The following is a 16,971-nucleotide window of genomic DNA, read 5'->3' on the forward strand; positions in this document are numbered from 1 at the left end:
TCTACTTTCTGTTTCTATTAGTTTGACTACTTTAGATGCCTTATTTAATAAGTGGAATCATGTGGTATTTGCCTTTTTTCATGGTCTTCTAGAAGCTTTACAGTTTTAGCGTTTTTGTTGTTAATATATTCTCTATTTCAAGTAAATATTTGTGTAAGGAGTGGAGTAAGAGTCAAGGTTAGTTATTTTTCCCACTTAGATACCCATTTGTTGAAAAAAATGATCCTTTCCTCATCAGATTGCCTTGTATCTTTGTTGAAAGTTGACTATAGATGTTTAGGTCTGTTTCCAGACTCTATTCTAGTCAATTAATTTGCCAATGTAATCCTCTTATAATTACTAATATATTATAGTAAATCTTAAAATCAAGGTGTATAAGTTCTCCAATTGTGTTATTCTCTTCCAGAATTGTTTTGGCTATTGTATGCTTTAGCTCTTCATGTATATTTTAGAATTAACTTGCCATTTTTAAAAAATAAAAATTAAATCCTGCTGTGTTGTTAATTGGGATTGAATTATTGAATGGATCTATGGGCCATTTTGGGAAGAATGAACAATTAGCAATACAATGTATTCTGATTCAGGAACATGGTGTATCTCTCTGTTTATTTACATGTTCTTAAATTTCTCACCGAAATATTTTGTAAGTTTCAGTATATAACATGTCTTGCACATATTTTGTAAAGTTTATCCCTAATGATTTCATGTTTTATATTTATTGTAAATAATATCTTTAAACTTTAATTCTAATTCTTCATTGCTTCGTATATTGAGGTACAACTGATTTGTGTGTATTGATCTTGATAAACTCATCTTTTTTGTATCTTTAAGCTTATCTACATATACAATTATTTAGATTTGAATGAAAACTTTTATTCTTCCTGCTAATCTTTTATAACTTACTATACTTGCTTTATTGCATTGACTAGAATCTCCAGTATGATATTGAATAGAAGGAGTGAAAATGGACATCTATGCATTTAACGATTTTCAGGAGAGAGCAGTGATTCCATTATGTATGATGTTATTTATAGGATTCTCCCCTCCCCCAATGTCTTTCATTAGATGAAAAAAGTTCTCTTATATTCCCAGTTTCTGTAAGTTTTTAGATGAATGAAGATTGAATTTTGTTAAGTATTTACAACTATTGAGATGATTGTATATTTTTCCTGTATTTTGTTAATATGGTTCATTATGTTGCTTGATTTTCAAATGTTAAAGCTTTCTTGCATTCCTGGAATATGCCCCACTTGATCATGGTGTATTATTATTTTTTTATATATTGCTGGATTAAATTTGCTGCTGTTAGGGATGTTGAATCTAGGCTGATGAAGGCTATTGGTACTTAGTTTTCTTCTAGCGTCCTTGCCTGGCTTTATCATCAGAATAATACTGGCTTCATGAAATGTTGCCACTTTCTCTGGTTTCTAAGAGTTTCTGTTAGATTGTTATTATTTCTTCAAAAATTTGATAGAATATGCCAGTGAATCATCTGGGCCTGGAATTTTCTTTGTGTGAAGGTTTTTAGTTATACTTCAGTTTATCTAATAGATAGTAGGGCTCTTTTGTTTTTCTGTTTCATGTATTAGTTTTGGTAATTTCCATGTTTCAGGGAAGTTTTTTTCATTTTAACTAAGTTTCAAGTGTGTTGACAGAATGATGTTCATCATACTTGTTTTATCCCTTTAAGGACCTGTAGTGATGTCCCTCTTTCATTGGTGATCTTGGTGATTATCATCTTCTCCTTTTTTTCCTCAATCGATTTAGCTAGACGTTGTATCAATTCTAAAAGGTCAACTTTTAGTTTTGTTATTTTCTCTATTGTTTGTTAATTTTCTATTTCATTGACTTCTGCTCATATCTTTAATATTTCCTTTTACTGACTTTGTTTTAGCTTTTTAAATTTTTAAAAATTTCTTTTAATTATTTTTTATTATTTTTTAAGATTTTATTTATTTATCCATGAGAGACACAGAAGAGAGAAAGAGGCAGAGACACAGGCAGAGGGAGAAGCAGGCTTCATGCAGGGAGCCTGATGTGGGACTCAATCCTGAGTCTCCAGGATCACACCTTAGGTGGAAGGTGGCGCTAAACTGCTGAGCCACCGGGGCTGCCCTATTGTTAGCTTTTTAAGGTAGAGGCTTAGGTTGACTTTGGGCCTTTCTTCTTTTCTAATATAGGCATTTAAAGCTATACATTTCCCTCTAGGTATCACTTTCGTTACATCCCACAAATTTTGACATATTGCTTTATTTACTTTCAACTAAAAACTATGAAATTTTCTTTGTGATTTCTTCTGTGACCATTGGCTGTTTAGAAATGTGCTTTTTAATAGACTTTATTTCTGAGAGCAATTTTATTATTTTTTTAAAAGATGGATCTATTAAAAAAAATAAAAAATAAATAAATAAAAGATGGATCTATTTATTCATGAGAGACAGAGAGGGAGAGAGGCAGAGACACAGGCAGAGGGAGAAGCAGGCCCCCTGCAGGGAGCAATCCAGGATCTCAGGATCACGCCCCTAGCTGAAGGCAGACACCCAACCACTGAGCCACCCAGGCATCCCTCTTAGAGCAATTTTAGATTCACAGTAAATTTGAGCAGAATTAGGGGTACAAAGATTTCCCATATATTCTTTGTCCCCACACAGGCGCAGCTTCCCCTGTTATCAAAATGCTCACCTGCGTGGTATATTGTTAAAACTGATGACCTACATTGATACATCATTACTATCCAAAGACCATAGTTCACATTAGGGTTCATTTTGGTGTGTATTCTGTGGATTGGACAAAGGTATAATGACATGTATCCATATCATAGATATTTTTATTGCCCTGAAAATTGTGCTCTGAATGTTCATCCCTACCCCAACCCCTGGCAACCAATTATCATTTTACTGTCTCTATAGTTTTGCTCTTTCTAGATGTCATATTGTTGGAATCACACAGTATGTAGCCTTTTCAGATTGACTTCTTTCCCTTAGCAATATATATTTAATTTTTTCCCCTGTATTTTCATGGCTTGATAGCGCTTTTCTTTTTTGCACTTTTTTGCAATAATAGTCCGTTGTTGGAATGTACCACAGTTTATCCAACCTCCTGAAGGATATTTTGATTGCTTCTAAGTTTTGGCAATTATAAATAAAGCTGTTATAAACGTTCATGTACAGGTTTTCAATGAACATAAGCGCTCTCTAGGAGGGATCCCTGGGTGGCTCAGCGGTTTAGCGCCTGCTGTCCCGAGATCGAGTCCCACGTCAGGCTCCCTGCATGGAGCCTGCTTCTCCCTCTGCCTGTGTCTCTGCTTCTCCCTCTGCCTGTGTCTCTGCCTCTCTCTTACGCTGTGTCTCATGAATAAATAAATAAAATCTTTGTTTTTTAATAAATAAAATCTTAAAAAAAAAAGAGTTCTCTAGGATAGATACCAAGAGTACGGTTCCTGGATTGTATGGTAAGAGTATGTTTATTTGTGTAAGAAACTGCCAAACTCCCTTCCAAAGTAGATGTACCATTTTGTATTCTCATCAGCAATGAATGAAGATGCCTTTTGCTCCACAACCTCACAGCACTTGGTGTTATTAGTCATCTGGATTTGGTTATTCTAATAATAGTGTGGTGCTCTCGTTGTTTGAGGTTGCTTTTCCCTGATGACGTATGATGTATGGAGCATCTTTTTATACTGCCATCTGTATATTTTCTGTGGTGATAGGTCTTTGAAAAAAAAAAAGTTCTTTGGCCCATTTTGAAATCAGATTATTTTCTTATTGCTGGGCTTTAAGAGTTCTTTTTTTTTTTTTTTTAAGAGTTCTTTATGTATTTTGGATAATAGTTCTTTAGCAGATGTATCTTTTACAAATATTTTCTCTCAATCTGTGGCTTATCTTCTTATTATCTTGGTAAAATCTTTCACACAACAGGTTTTTAATTTTAATGAAACCCAGCTTATCAGTAATTTCTTTGATGGGTTATATACCCTTGGATTTGTCTCTAAAAAGTTATTGCCATAGTCATGATCATCTAGATTTTCTCCTATGTCATTGTCAGTTTTACACTTTTCCATTTAACATTTGGGTTTGTGATCTATTTTAATTTTTTATGAAGTGTGTAAGGTCTGTGTCTAAGTCCTTTTTTTGTCTGTGAGTGTTCAGTTGTTCCAGTACCACTTGTTGAAAAGACTCTCTTTGCTCCATTTTATTGCCTTTGATCTTTTTTCAAAGATATGTGAGTCTATTTCTGGGCTCTCTATTCCATTGATCTAATTGTCTGAGTTTTTTTTTCCAATACCTATTTCTTGATTGTTTCAGTGTATAGTAAGCCTTAAAATCAGATAATGTTAGTCCTTAAACTTTGTTCGTCAATATTGTGTTGGCTATTCTGGGTTCTTTGCTTCTCCATGTAAACTTTAGGATCAGTTTGTCAGTATCCACAAAATAGCTTGGTTGGATATAATTGGAAATTGCTAGAAGTATTTTTAAATTTTATTTTAATTAATTAATTTTAAAAGATTTTATTTATTCATGAGGCACAGAGATAGAGAGAGAGAGAGAGAGAGAGAGAGAGAGGCAGAGACACAGGCAGAGGGAGAAGCAGGCTCCATGCAGGGAGCCCCATGTGGGACTCAAACCCAGGTCTCCAGGATCACGCCCTGGGCTGAAGGTGGCGCTAAACCTCTGAGCCACCCGGGCTGCCCTAGAAGTATTTTTTAAATCTCCAAATATTTGAGTTTTTACCAGCTCCATTTTTTATATAATGACTTAAAATTCAATGTCATTATGGTCAGAGAACATACTCTGTACACTTGCAATTGTTTTACTTTATTTATTGAGAATTTTTTATGGCTTAACATGTGATCATCTTGGAGAACATTACCTGTGCACCTTAAAATACTGTGCATTTTGATATTATTGGATAGAGTATCCTGTAAATGTCAATTAGGTGAAATTGGTTGATGTTTGGTTCAAGTCTGTATTATTAGTGATTTTATTTTATTTTATTTATTTATTTTTTAATTTTTTTTATTATTTATTTATGAGAGTCATACAGAGAGAGAGAGAGAGAGAGAGGCAGAGACATAGGTAGAGGGAGAAGCAGGCTCCATGCACCGGGAGCCTGACGTGGGATTCAATCCCGGGTCTCCAGGATCGCGCCCTGGGCCAAAGGCAGGCGCCAAACCGCTGCGCCACCCAGGGATCCCTTATTTTATTTTATTTTTAATTTTTTATTAGTGATTTTATATACTTGTTCTATAAGTTACTGAAGGAGAGAGTATTGTTATGTGCAAATGTAAGTATAGATTCATCTCCTTTCAATTCTGTCAATTTTTGCTTCATGAAGTTTGAATTTTTGTTGCTAGGTGTATACACATTAGTACCATTATATCTTTTGGATGAATTGACGCTTCATCATTATGAAATATCTCTTCATCCCTGGTATATTACTTATTCTGTAGTCTGCTTTGTCTTAATAATAACCACTCTATCCTTCTTATGATTTGTGTTTGTGTGGCATATATTTTCCATCCTTATACTTTTAATCTACCCATGTCTTCATAATTAAAATGTGTTCTTAAAAAAAAAAATGTGTTCTTGTAGCCAGCATATACAGTTCTTTCTTGATTATTTATTTATTTATTTATTTATTTAATTTTAAATTTTTATTTATTTATGATAGTCACACACAGAGAGAGAGAGAGGCAGAGACACAGGCAGAGGGAGAAGCAGGCTCCATGCACCGGGAGCCCGATGTGGGATTCGATCCCGGGTCTCCAGGATCGCGCCCTGGGCCAAAGGCAGGCGCCAAACCGCTGCGCCACCCAGGGATCCCCCTTTCTTGATTTTTTAAAGGATATTTTTAAAAATTTAATTTATTTATTCATGAGAGACACAGAGAGAGAGAGAGAGGCAAAGACACAGGCAGAGGGAGAAGCAGGCTCCATGCAGGAAGCCCGATGTGGGACTCAAACCCAGGTCTCCAGGATCATGCACTGGGCTGAAGGTGGCGCTAAAATGCTGAGCCACCGGGGCTGCCCTCTTGATTTTTTAGTCAGTATGAAAGAGTGTTTAGGCCATTTATGTTTATTGTAATTTTTAAAAAAGATTTTTATTCATGACAGAGAGAGAGAAAGAGGCAGAGACACAGGCAGAGGGAGAAGCAGGCTTCATGCTGATAGCCTGATGTGGGACTCCAGGACCACTCCCTGGGCTGAAGGCAGGCGCAAAACCGCTGAGCCACCCAGGGATCCCTGTTTATTGTAATTATCAATAGAATTATGTTTAAGTCTACCCTCTTGGTACTTCTTTTCTTTTTGTCTCATCTCTTCTTTGTTACTTTATTCCTCATTTTTTTTTTTAAATTTTTATTTATTTATGATAGTCAGAGAGAGAGAGAGAAAGGCAGAGACACAGGCAGAGGGAGAAGCAGGCTCCATGCACCGGGAGCCCGATGTGGGATTCGATCCCGGGTCTCCAGGATCGCGCCCTGGGCCAAAGGCAGGCGCCAAACCGCTGCGCCACCCAGGGATCCCCTATTCCTCATTTTCTAATTAGATTTGGTTTTTAAAAAGATTTTTAGAATTCCATTTTTATCTCCATTCTTGGCTCATTTACTGTACCTCTTTTTTTTTTTATGTGTTCAGTGATTGTACTAGAGCTTACAGTATACATCTTAAACTCATCACCATCTTCTTTCAAATAATATTAAACAATTTCTCACAAAATTTAAGAATAGTACAATAATGTATTTCTACTCCCTCCTTCTGTCCTTTGTATTATTATAAGATGTTTTTCTTCTCAGCACATTATAAACATAATACATTGATACTATTTTTGCTTTAAATAATCAATGTCTTTTTTAAAAGATTTATTTATTTATTCATGAGAGAGACGCAGAGACATAGACAAAGGGAGAAGCAGGTTCCCTGTGGGGAGCCCTATGCGGGACTCGATTTTAGGACCTGAGCCAGAGGCAAATGCTCAACCCCTGAGGCACCTAGGCATCTCTAAATAACCAATGTCTTTAAAAGAAGTTTTTAAATGAGAAAAAATGTGTCTTATGTTCACCTCAATATTTCACATTTCCAGCACTGTTTATTCCTTTGTATAGATCCACGTTTCCATCTGGTATCCTTTTTCTTCCATTTAAGAACTTCCTTTAGTATTTTTTTGTAATACAGACCTGCCAGCAATGAATTCTCTCAACTTTTGTTTGTCTGAAAATCTTTGCTTCACCTTTAGTTATGAAACATATTTATATGAATATATGAAATATATTCAGTTATGAAAGAACATTTCAGTGTATAATTTTGATTTGACGGGATTTTTTTCTGTAATTTCTTGTCCTCTTGCTTTTATACTTTCTGGTGGCCTTCCTGCATTCATTCTTTGTTTCATTGTATGTGTCTCACTCTTTCCCACTGCTTTCACTGCTTTTAAAATTTTCTGTTTTTCACTGTTTTTCAGGAATGTTATTATCAGAGACCTTTCAGTTTTTTTCTGATTATCCTGTTTGGGCTTTGGGGTTTCTTGGAACTGAAGATTTACAGTTTTTATCAAATTAGGAAAAATTTAGGCCAATATTTTTTCAAACATCTGCCCCCGCCCCCCGGCTCTTTTCCTGGAACTCCAGTTTCACATCACTTATTTTAGAGTGTTTGATATTGTCCATTAAGTCATTGAGTCTCTGTCTTCTTTTTTCAGTATTTTTTCTCTGTATTTCCTTTTGTTTAATTTCTGTTGCTGTTTATTTGGGTTCATTGATCCTTCCTTCTACAGTATCTAATCTGCTGTTAATCTCAGATCTTTTTAAAAAAGACTTATTCATTTATTTCTTTACTTATTTATTTATTTGAGAGCATGTGAACAGAGAGAGGGGCAGAGGGAGAGGGAAAAGGAGGAAGCAAAGCTCCCTGCTGAGTGCAGACCTCAGTCCCACAACCCAGAGATCCTACCTGAGCCCAAATCAAGAGCCAGAATGCTCAACTGATTGAGCTACCCAGGAGCTCCAGGAACTTTTCATTTCAGATATTACAGTTGTAATTTCTAGAAGTCCCACTGTTTCTTTTTCATATCTTCTGTTTTTCTACTTGTCAGGTTTATGTTTTTCTTTAAATACTTCAATATAGTTTTAATAACTGTTTTAATATCCCTGACTGCTAATTCTATCCTCTGTCATTTATTGCATCTTTGTCATTTATTTATTGTTTTATTTACTGATTTTACTCCTGATTATAAGTCACGTTCCTTCCTTTTTCACTTGTTCACTAATTTTTTATTGTATGCTAGACTTAATTAATTTTATGGTTTTTTAAAAACATTTTATTTGTTTATTCATAGACACAGAGAGAGAGGCAGAGACACAGGCAGAGGGAGAAGCAGGCTCCATGCAGGGAGCCTGACATGGGACTCGATCCTGGGTCTCCAGGATCATACCCCAGGCTGCAGGCGGCGCCAAACCGCTACACCACCGGGGCTGCCCTAATTTTATGTTTTTGAATGTCTGGCTTCTGTTGCCTTCCTTCAGTGAGTATTGAACTTTTTCCTAGCAGACAGTGTTACCTGTGGTTCATTTTGATCCTTTGAGGCTTGCTTGATTTTAAGTTTCATTCGAGTGGGTCTAGAGTAGTCTTTTCTCCAGAAATACTTCAGTCCTGTTGCTAAGGCAGGTCCTTTCTGGCATCCCTACTGAATACTCCATCCAGAACTCAGATGTCTTCCAGTTACTCTTTCCATGGCCTTGTGGATTTTCCATCCTACACATGTGCATCTTAAAATTCAGCAAAGACTCAAGGGGACTCCTATGCAAACCTTTTCGTTCTCTTCCCAGCTGCCTCTCCTCCAGAATCGTTCCTAGGATCTCCCAGCTGCTTTAGCCTCTCTGAACTCCTTCCTTGTCTCCTCAACTCTATGAGACTGCCATGCTTTGCTTGCAATCTTCTTCCCAGCTCTGCAGACTAGAATATGCTTTCAGGCAGAAAACCAAGACCATTGTATGGCATACCTCATTTGTTTTCCTTCTCTCAGGGATTTAAGTCTTGTGCTGTCTGTTATCTAATATCTCAAGACAGTTGTTTTATAAATTTTGTCTAACTGTCTGGTTGTTTACAATAGGAGGGTAAGTTGTGCCCCTTTTACTTCATTGTGGATGACAGAATTATCCACACTGAATTTTAAGTTTCAGTTATTTTTGTTATTTTAAGACATTCTGTTTAGTTTTTTTAAATCCTCATGACCAATTTATAGTTTCTTATTCCTTTCAAGTATTTCCAAGGTTGTCTTTTATTATGTAAGCACAGCAAATATAGTTGTGTTATAATCTTCAATCATTCTAATATTTGGAAGTAATTTCAGGTTGTTGTTTTCTGTGTTGTTTATAATGGTTATTGCTCGTGGTGTCTTTTGTTTGTGTGTGCTTCATTGTCTCAAAGTCCTATCTATTTATTTATTTGATCATTATTTGTGGGAATTCTTTTTTTAAAGATCTTTTTAGGGGCAGACTCCTGGGTGGCTCAGTTGGTTAAGTGTCTGCCTTTGGCTCATGTCATGATCCTGGGGTCTTGAGCCCTGCTTCAAGCTCACTGCTCTGCAGGGAGCCTACTTCTCCCTCTTCCTCTGCCTCCCCCCCCCCCCCCCGCTTGTGCTCTTTCCCTCTCTCTCTCAAATAAATAAATGAAATCTTTAGAAAGAGAGAGAGAGAGAGAAAGAACAAATGTGAATGGGGGAGGGACACAAGGAAAGGGAGAGAGAATCCCAAGAGGACCCCATGCCCAGTGCGGACTGAGGAGGGGCTCCATCCCATGACCCCGAGTACATTACCTGAGCCAAAATCAAGAGCCAGACATCTAATTGACCCAGCCAGCCAGGCGCTCCTATTTCTGGGAATTCTTAAGGCATGGAATAAAGGTACTTTCATCCAAATAGGACTTTTGTTTCTACCTGGTGCATAGGGACATTAGAAAGAGAATATTTGAAAAAAAAAAAAAAAAAAGAAAGAGAATATTTGAAACTAATTTTTGACTTGAGTTCTTGAGACAACCAGGGCCAAATATTTGGGCTGCAAATCCAAGCTAGGGCTGGCTTGTGCTTATGACATGTCAAAAGCTTTAAAAATGTCCTTTTCTTTTGCTCATTTCTGAAGCAACCTTCTTTGCATTCCCTGTATTGTGGAAGGGTTGAATGCAAGCTTCTGGTTCATTATTATACTGAATGTGTAGCCCTTTGAAGTGTGATGTTTAGGAAGACCTGATTCTTACTTGTGCAGGCTCTGGTGCTTTATATCTGATCTCCATGGTTCTTTGATTTCTTAAGGGTCACAAAATTGGAAACTACAGGTACAATTTTCTGTACTTAACTTTACCTTCAGGGAAAAATTGTTTTGCAAGTCCTCTTTCCCCACTGTTTTTGTCTGTACTTCAATTTTTGTCTAATAATTCCTCATTTTTTCAATATTTTAATTCTTTTAGGAAGATTTAAAATATCTTGCAGACTTTTAAGTTATTTACAGTGAGAGGGTTGATCCAAATATTTAACTTGCCTATCACCAAGAGAAAATATAGTATTTTATTTTCTAAAATGTGGTCAAACTGTAATTATTTCCTTGCACCTTGCATTTTGCTCTTATTACTAAATTTTGGCAAGCCTTCCATTGCAGTTTGTATAGAGCAACAAACTGAATTTTTTTAAAGATTTATTTATTTATTCATGAGAGACACAGAGAGAGAGAGAGAGAGAGAGAGAGGCAGAGACACAGGCAGAGGGAGAAGCAGGCTCCTTGTAGGGAGCCTGCTGTGGTACTCGATCCCGGATCCTGGATCCCGGGGTCACGACCGAGTCAAAAAGTCAAAGGCCCAACTGCTGAGCCACCCAGGCATCCCAACAAACTGAATTTTTAAGGAATTTTAGGAATTAATCAAGTTCAGAGTGTTAGTGGGGATGCATTTGGTCTTAGGCATGAGACAGCATGGCCATCCTTGAAACTATAAATGCGTAAGTCTGATTATATCATGAAATGTACAGACGGTCATAAGAAGAAGGGAAGAAAGTAAGGCTAAAGAGGTCAGCAGGGCTCTGATCAAAAAGCCTAAGAAACAGTTTCTCTCACATGGCACAACTCCATGGGAGCATTATGTATGTGGTAATTTAAGTAAATCGTGCTCCCTGACATTCTGTAGGCTTCTGCAAAGCCTAGAAGATTACCTTTTACTCACTAGTCTAAGAAGAGAGGAGAGAAAGGGAAGAAAAAGAGACCCTGTTACTATAGCAGGTACCCCAGAATACCTGCAAGACGATAGAAAATACTTCTTCTGGGGTCCCTCCATGGTTGTAAGTTCTCTAGCACACATATTCATGATCCTGGAGATGGGTACCTTTTAAGTTTTATTCTAGGCTCTATCTTACCTAGATCAGTAGTGCTAGGTTAGTGATGCCCTTTCTTATCTAGAACATAAGGGAAAAGAAGGGGATCTCCTAAGGATCCAAATTGTTCTATATGATTCAACTTCTCATTCTCAGGAATGCTGAAACACTTGTAAAGCTGGTAGCCATGGGGAAACTGCCTCTTGAGGCCCAGCCTCCTCCAAACCTGACTGCTAACCCAACCTCTGTCTTCAACTCCTGGCTCAACAGCCTTCCCCAGCCCATCAAGCATATGGTCTTTGGCTACGTGACTGAATGCAACTTAGAGAAACAGTTTTTGAAGGTCAGTAAAAATAGCTGAGAAGAGCCTGTATTTACTCAAAACCTTCAATGAAACAGAAATTTCAGCTTTTGTTAGCACTAGGAAAAAATCCGAGAAGCATTAGGATAACCTGCATCCCTGGTAATGCAAATAACTATAGCTTGTAGAATGCCCTTCCTTAGATAATGCTTGTAGAATGCCCTTCCTTGGATTGGTTTTCCATATCAGAGGGTCAGCTTGGAGATCTGATTTTTCTCAGTGACCTACAGCTTTTAGAGTTTTCTGGGGAAGATAGATAGTTTCCTTGTCTGTATTTTTTTGGTTAAGTTTAAGGACTTAAAGTTAACTCCTGCTCTCTCTCCCCTCAACAGGTTAAGGAGGGTCCAAGTTTTGCATTTGTGGCCTTCATTGAAACCATGTCATTCATCCCTGGGTCTGTCTTCTGGTCCATCCTCTTCTTCCTGCTTTTGCTGATTTTGGGGCTGAACAGCATGATAGGGATCATGCAAGGAATCCTCATTCCATTCCAGAACACCTTTTCTTCTTTCAGGAAATATACAAAACTGCTTACAGGTATTCTGACCAATGCCCTACTCCCACCAATGGCCCTGACGTCTCTAAGACTTCCCCAGCCCAAGTCTGTAACCTTTGCTTAGCCCTTGTCACCCAACCAGATCTCTGACCTTGATCCAGATCCAATGTTTCCTCCAGTGGTTGTCTTTGGGTTCATGTTCCTGTGTGACCTCTTCTTCACTCGACCTTCAGGCATCTACTACATCAGACTGCTGAGTGAATACTGGATAGTCCTCCCCATAATCATCATCATCATACTTGAAAACATGGCTGTGGGCTGGGCCTGTGGAGCCAGGAGGTGATACCTTGGGTCTATAGGGAAGGTTGACCCCTTTTTCTTGTCTGTCTTATCACCCAACTAGAGTGATGTAGGGACACTTAACCTCAGGGCCTTCTGAAAAACCGATTCATTCATTCATTCATTCATTCATTCATTCACTTAACATATTTATTGAGTGCTTAATATGTGCCAGAAACTGTTTTACCCACCAAGGTTATTGAAGAGAACAAGCATCCCTGTCCTTAAGGAATTTACATTCTGGTCGTAGTGACAGGCAATAACCAGATGAATATATAAAAATATCAGGTACTGATAACAGAAGAAAATCAAAAGGTAAAGTGAGATGATAAGAATGGGAATATGCATGGGTGTTAATTTAGATAGGATTACAGGGAAGGCCTCTCTGATAAGGTGACATTTGAGCAGACTCCTGAATGACATGAAGGAAGGAGCCATGACAAGATTTTGAGGAAGTGTTGCAAGCAGAGGAAACACTAAATACCAGGGGAAGAGGAAGCATCATGCCTGGAGTTTTTGAGGAATAAACAGATGAGAGAGGTTGGAGTAGAGTGTTGGTAGTAGAAGCCAGAGAGATCATGTAGGACTTTCTAAGCCAGACTTAGGACTTAGATTTTTTTTTTAAGATTTTATTTATTTACTCAGAGACACACAGAGAGAGGCAGAGACATAAGCAGATGGAGAAGCAGGCTCCCTGCGGGGAGTTCGATGTGGGACTTGATCCCTGGACCGCGGATCACGTCCTGAGCCAAAGGCAGATGCTCAACTGCTGAGCCACCCAGGTGTCCCAGGGCTTAGATTTTTATGCAGAATGAGAGGGGAGACATTGGAAGGTTCTGAGTAGGGGAGTGACATCATCAGATTTATGTATTTTTTAAAAAAATACCTATGACTGCTGTGTGGAGAATAGATTCAGAGGAGTCAAGAGTGAAGCAAGGAGAACAGTTGGGTGCTATTTTAATATTCCAAGTGAGAGCTAACAACAGCTTGGGGTAAGGTGATAGAGGTATAGGTTGAGAGATGTCATCTAATGCTGCAAGGAAAAGCCATCAGGGAAGGGAGAACAAGATAGTCAGGGACTGGGACTTAGTAGACATAACTGTGCAAGGAAGAGTGAGAAAATCCAAATCAAATACAAAGGACTCCCAAGCCTGACTTTTTAACAGGCTAGTGTGTGGACGTCCAAGTGGCATAATTCATAGGCAGAAGGCTCAGGTAGCAGCATTTTCAGATGAGAGTGGTTCACTCATTTAGGAACTCATTCAAAAAATTTTCTTGAGGCTTTCTCTGTGTCTGGAAAGCTTGTTACTGGGATACAAATAAATTAGAATGAGCTCCTCCTCTCAAAAAACACAGAAGCCAAACAGAAAGACATATATATAAGCAGATAAAGCAGATAATCCCAGTACTGGTGGTAAGTCTATAGTAGAGGTAGTCAGGGGCACTCTTGAGGCACCTGGAGAATCTGGAAAGGCATACTAAAGGGGAAGGTGGCTGAGCATAGTCCAGACAGATGAATAGGTAGACAAAGAGAATAGCATTCTAGGCCAAAGAACCCAATTGGATATTTATTGTGATTGAGCACATGTAGTAGAGGAGGCTGGATCCATGGGCTGGAAGAAACTAAGAAAGGTTCACTGAGGGCCAAGTGTTGCCTTCTTTTCTCAGTCTGCATTGTTCAGTATGGACGCTCAGCATATAGAAGAGCCCTTCGTGATTATAAACATTTTCATATTCATGGAATGAATGAAAGGACTTGCCCTTTATCCTGAAGGCATTGGGTACCCTTGAAGGGTTTTGAGCAATAGAGGGATGTTTGAACATTTTTTCTTGGGTTGGGATGCAAGACTGACTAGGGAAATGATAAGAGAGGATGAGAGGCAGAGATTTGGAGGTGAAGTAGAATATTTGAAAGATGCTAAGGTTGGGCTGACCTCCAACCGCAAGGCTGGGTGAGGCCTGACTAGGCCTCCTGCAGTCTTGTGGCCCTTCCTCCCAGGTTCCTTGAAGACTTGGCGATCGTGTGGGGACCCCCCGCCTCTGCCATCATTCGTTGGCTGTGGTGCTTTCTGTGTCCAATTGTACTGGTAGCCCTCTTTGTGATTACTCTGATTCGTCTATCTCTGAAGAGTATCACCTATGTGGCCTGGGACTCAAGCAGTGTAAGCCTCCTTCCCCAGACACCAGACCTTCCTAGGGAGTGGGGGCTGGATCTTTCAATCCATTCATGGCCTAAAGACCCTATCCTCTTATTCTCTGACTCCCTAAAGATTCATTAGTCCTCTGCCCTGGTTCCCCTCCCACCCTTCCCTTTTCTGGGAACCTCAATGTTCTGAACTCCTTTCCCATTTTTCCACAGTCAAAAGAGGTCCTTCGACAATACCCATCATGGGCACTGCTTGTGATGATTGTCCTTTTTCTCATTGTCATCCTCCCCATCCCCACATATTTTGTATACTGCCTCGCCCACAGGATTTCCTTCACTTCCACAAGCCAGGGCAAGCCTATAATATCCTTCAAATCCTTACCCTTAATCCAGCCAAAACCCAGTAAAGAGGTCCACAAGGAGGAAACCCTCTAAGGTGAAATCAAGTTGGTGGTCATCCTGTTGTGTGATTGCTTAACTTCATTCATTCGACATCACGCATTCCTGGAAACAGCATAATAGGCAACTCTTAATACCAATTTGCAACTGTTGATGTCCTCCGACCCAGAACTGCTTTTAATCCTGAGTAGAGGCATTATTTGGTGGACTCCTGGGGCCTCGCTTTGCAGCCCCCTCCTAGACCCCATCCTCCCTGGTTACTACTGTCATTGTGTTTTCCCCATCCCCTCCCTCAGTATATATATGCCCATTATATATATATTGTCAGTAATGCCTACCAAACCTGCTTCTTGACTGGTCTGTCCAGCTTCTGAAAGGGAGCTGGAGGAGTAATGCTGTTGGTCAATAAATCAGTCCGTTGGGACTCCTAGTACTGGGTGTCAGCAGATTTTTTTTTTCTATAAATGTCTTTTTTTTCCTGGAAGTCCTTTCTTTTGAGAGGCAGATGTCCAGTCCAGGGTTCCTGCCCTCTCCTTGCCATGGCAAATTCAGATGCTCTGTTACTAGCTTTGCTTTATCCAGGGATTGGCCTTTAGCAAAGACAAACCTGGGAAATGATGGCTTCAGCAAAGATGGAAAAAATATTAATGCACTTGCTAATGGGACATGGTAATCCAATAATGAGTCTAAAAATTATTTTTAAAAAGAGGTTTCAAGACTGTGAATTGACACACAACCAGTTTAGGAAACTACCAAATCATAGTGCTGAGCCCACCAGGGCCCCATATCTGCATGGTAGGAGACATGGCAGGTTTTACTACAGGGCTAAATCAAATGAATTTGCCTAGTGGGTCTCTCAGAACTTGCGGGAGGGTGACTCCACAACTGAGCTGAAATACTTCTCCAAAAAGAGATGGGGTCAGTCAGTTGACTGAAGATGGAAGCTGTGGCTGGAGGTGGTTTGGATTCCAGAAGATCCAGAGAAGGTGTTTCCCTGAAATGCTCAGAGATCTCAGTATCTGGGATTGCTTAACTACCATAGGGTGACGGCCTCAGCGTAACTTTCTGTGACAAAAGAAGAAAAAGCAGACATCCCAACACTGGCGGGTGAGACTCTGGGGCGTGGGCCTGGTGAGGGGGAAGAGGTGAGGTCCTAAACGTCTTTGGACCTCTGAAGTTTCTCGCTGCGCAAGCTCCGAAGATTGGAGGACTGGACTGGACGTGAACCTCCGGGTCATCACCCATTGGCTCCTGTACCTTGTAGCCCCGCCCCCGCTCTCCTTCGCCCCACCCCCCATCCAAACGATCTGTCTACCGGAAACCTGGTGCTATTGAGTCGGGTAAGGTTAAAAATCCGAGAGGAGACAGTCACCTCATTATCAGATAGTCTGAGTTTTAAACCTCCTTCCTTTGGGGTGTGCAAGTATTCATCCCCCTTTGTGCCCCTCATCCGGTCTCAGCTTCGGGAATGGAACCTGTGGGAGAGGGATTGAATAGAAGGGGCTTACCGGATAAACTGATGGGAGTGGAATGAAGCTCTTGGTGTGTCTCTCCCCTCCCCCTAAATTTTTATCTTCTCTGGCCACTTGTTGAAATGTCCTTTGGCACCTAACCGCAAGACTGAATTGTGAATATCTCACATTGCCGTAGGGGCCACTGATTATAGACAGACTGATTCCTATGGTAGGTTCTTCTCTCCATAGTTTCCTTACTAGAACTCCTTACTGTCCAAAGTTGGATTTCATTGCTCCTTTGTGTGATGAGATTTTCTTTTGCACTGCTCTTGGGAATCTCTGGCCTTGTTGGATAAAATGGAGCCTGATCCCTTGTAGGGTATCTTACACGACTTCATTTTCCTCACAAGAATGGTATGAGATACTGTCAT

At 39.5% G+C, this 16,971-nt stretch overlaps 1 protein-coding gene across 1 annotated transcript in view; it reads left to right on the plus strand.

Annotated features, from left to right (window-relative positions):
• SLC6A16 (solute carrier family 6 member 16) overlaps window positions 1-15,122 on the plus strand; it is a 30,112-nt gene extending 14,990 nt beyond the window's left edge. The window contains exons 7-11 of the mRNA XM_041734395.1: window positions 11,505-11,691; window positions 12,042-12,243; window positions 12,382-12,541; window positions 14,541-14,703; window positions 14,901-15,122. Coding sequence (XP_041590329.1) covers window positions 11,505-11,691; window positions 12,042-12,243; window positions 12,382-12,541; window positions 14,541-14,703; window positions 14,901-15,122 — 934 coding nt within the window. The remainder of the gene's footprint in view (window positions 1-11,504; window positions 11,692-12,041; window positions 12,244-12,381; window positions 12,542-14,540; window positions 14,704-14,900) is intronic.
• The last annotated feature ends 1,849 nt before the right edge of the window (window positions 15,123-16,971 follow it).

This window comes from Vulpes lagopus, chromosome 2 (genome assembly GCF_018345385.1).
Source record: "Vulpes lagopus strain Blue_001 chromosome 2, ASM1834538v1, whole genome shotgun sequence".
NCBI classification, from domain to species: domain Eukaryota; kingdom Metazoa; phylum Chordata; class Mammalia; order Carnivora; family Canidae; genus Vulpes; species Vulpes lagopus.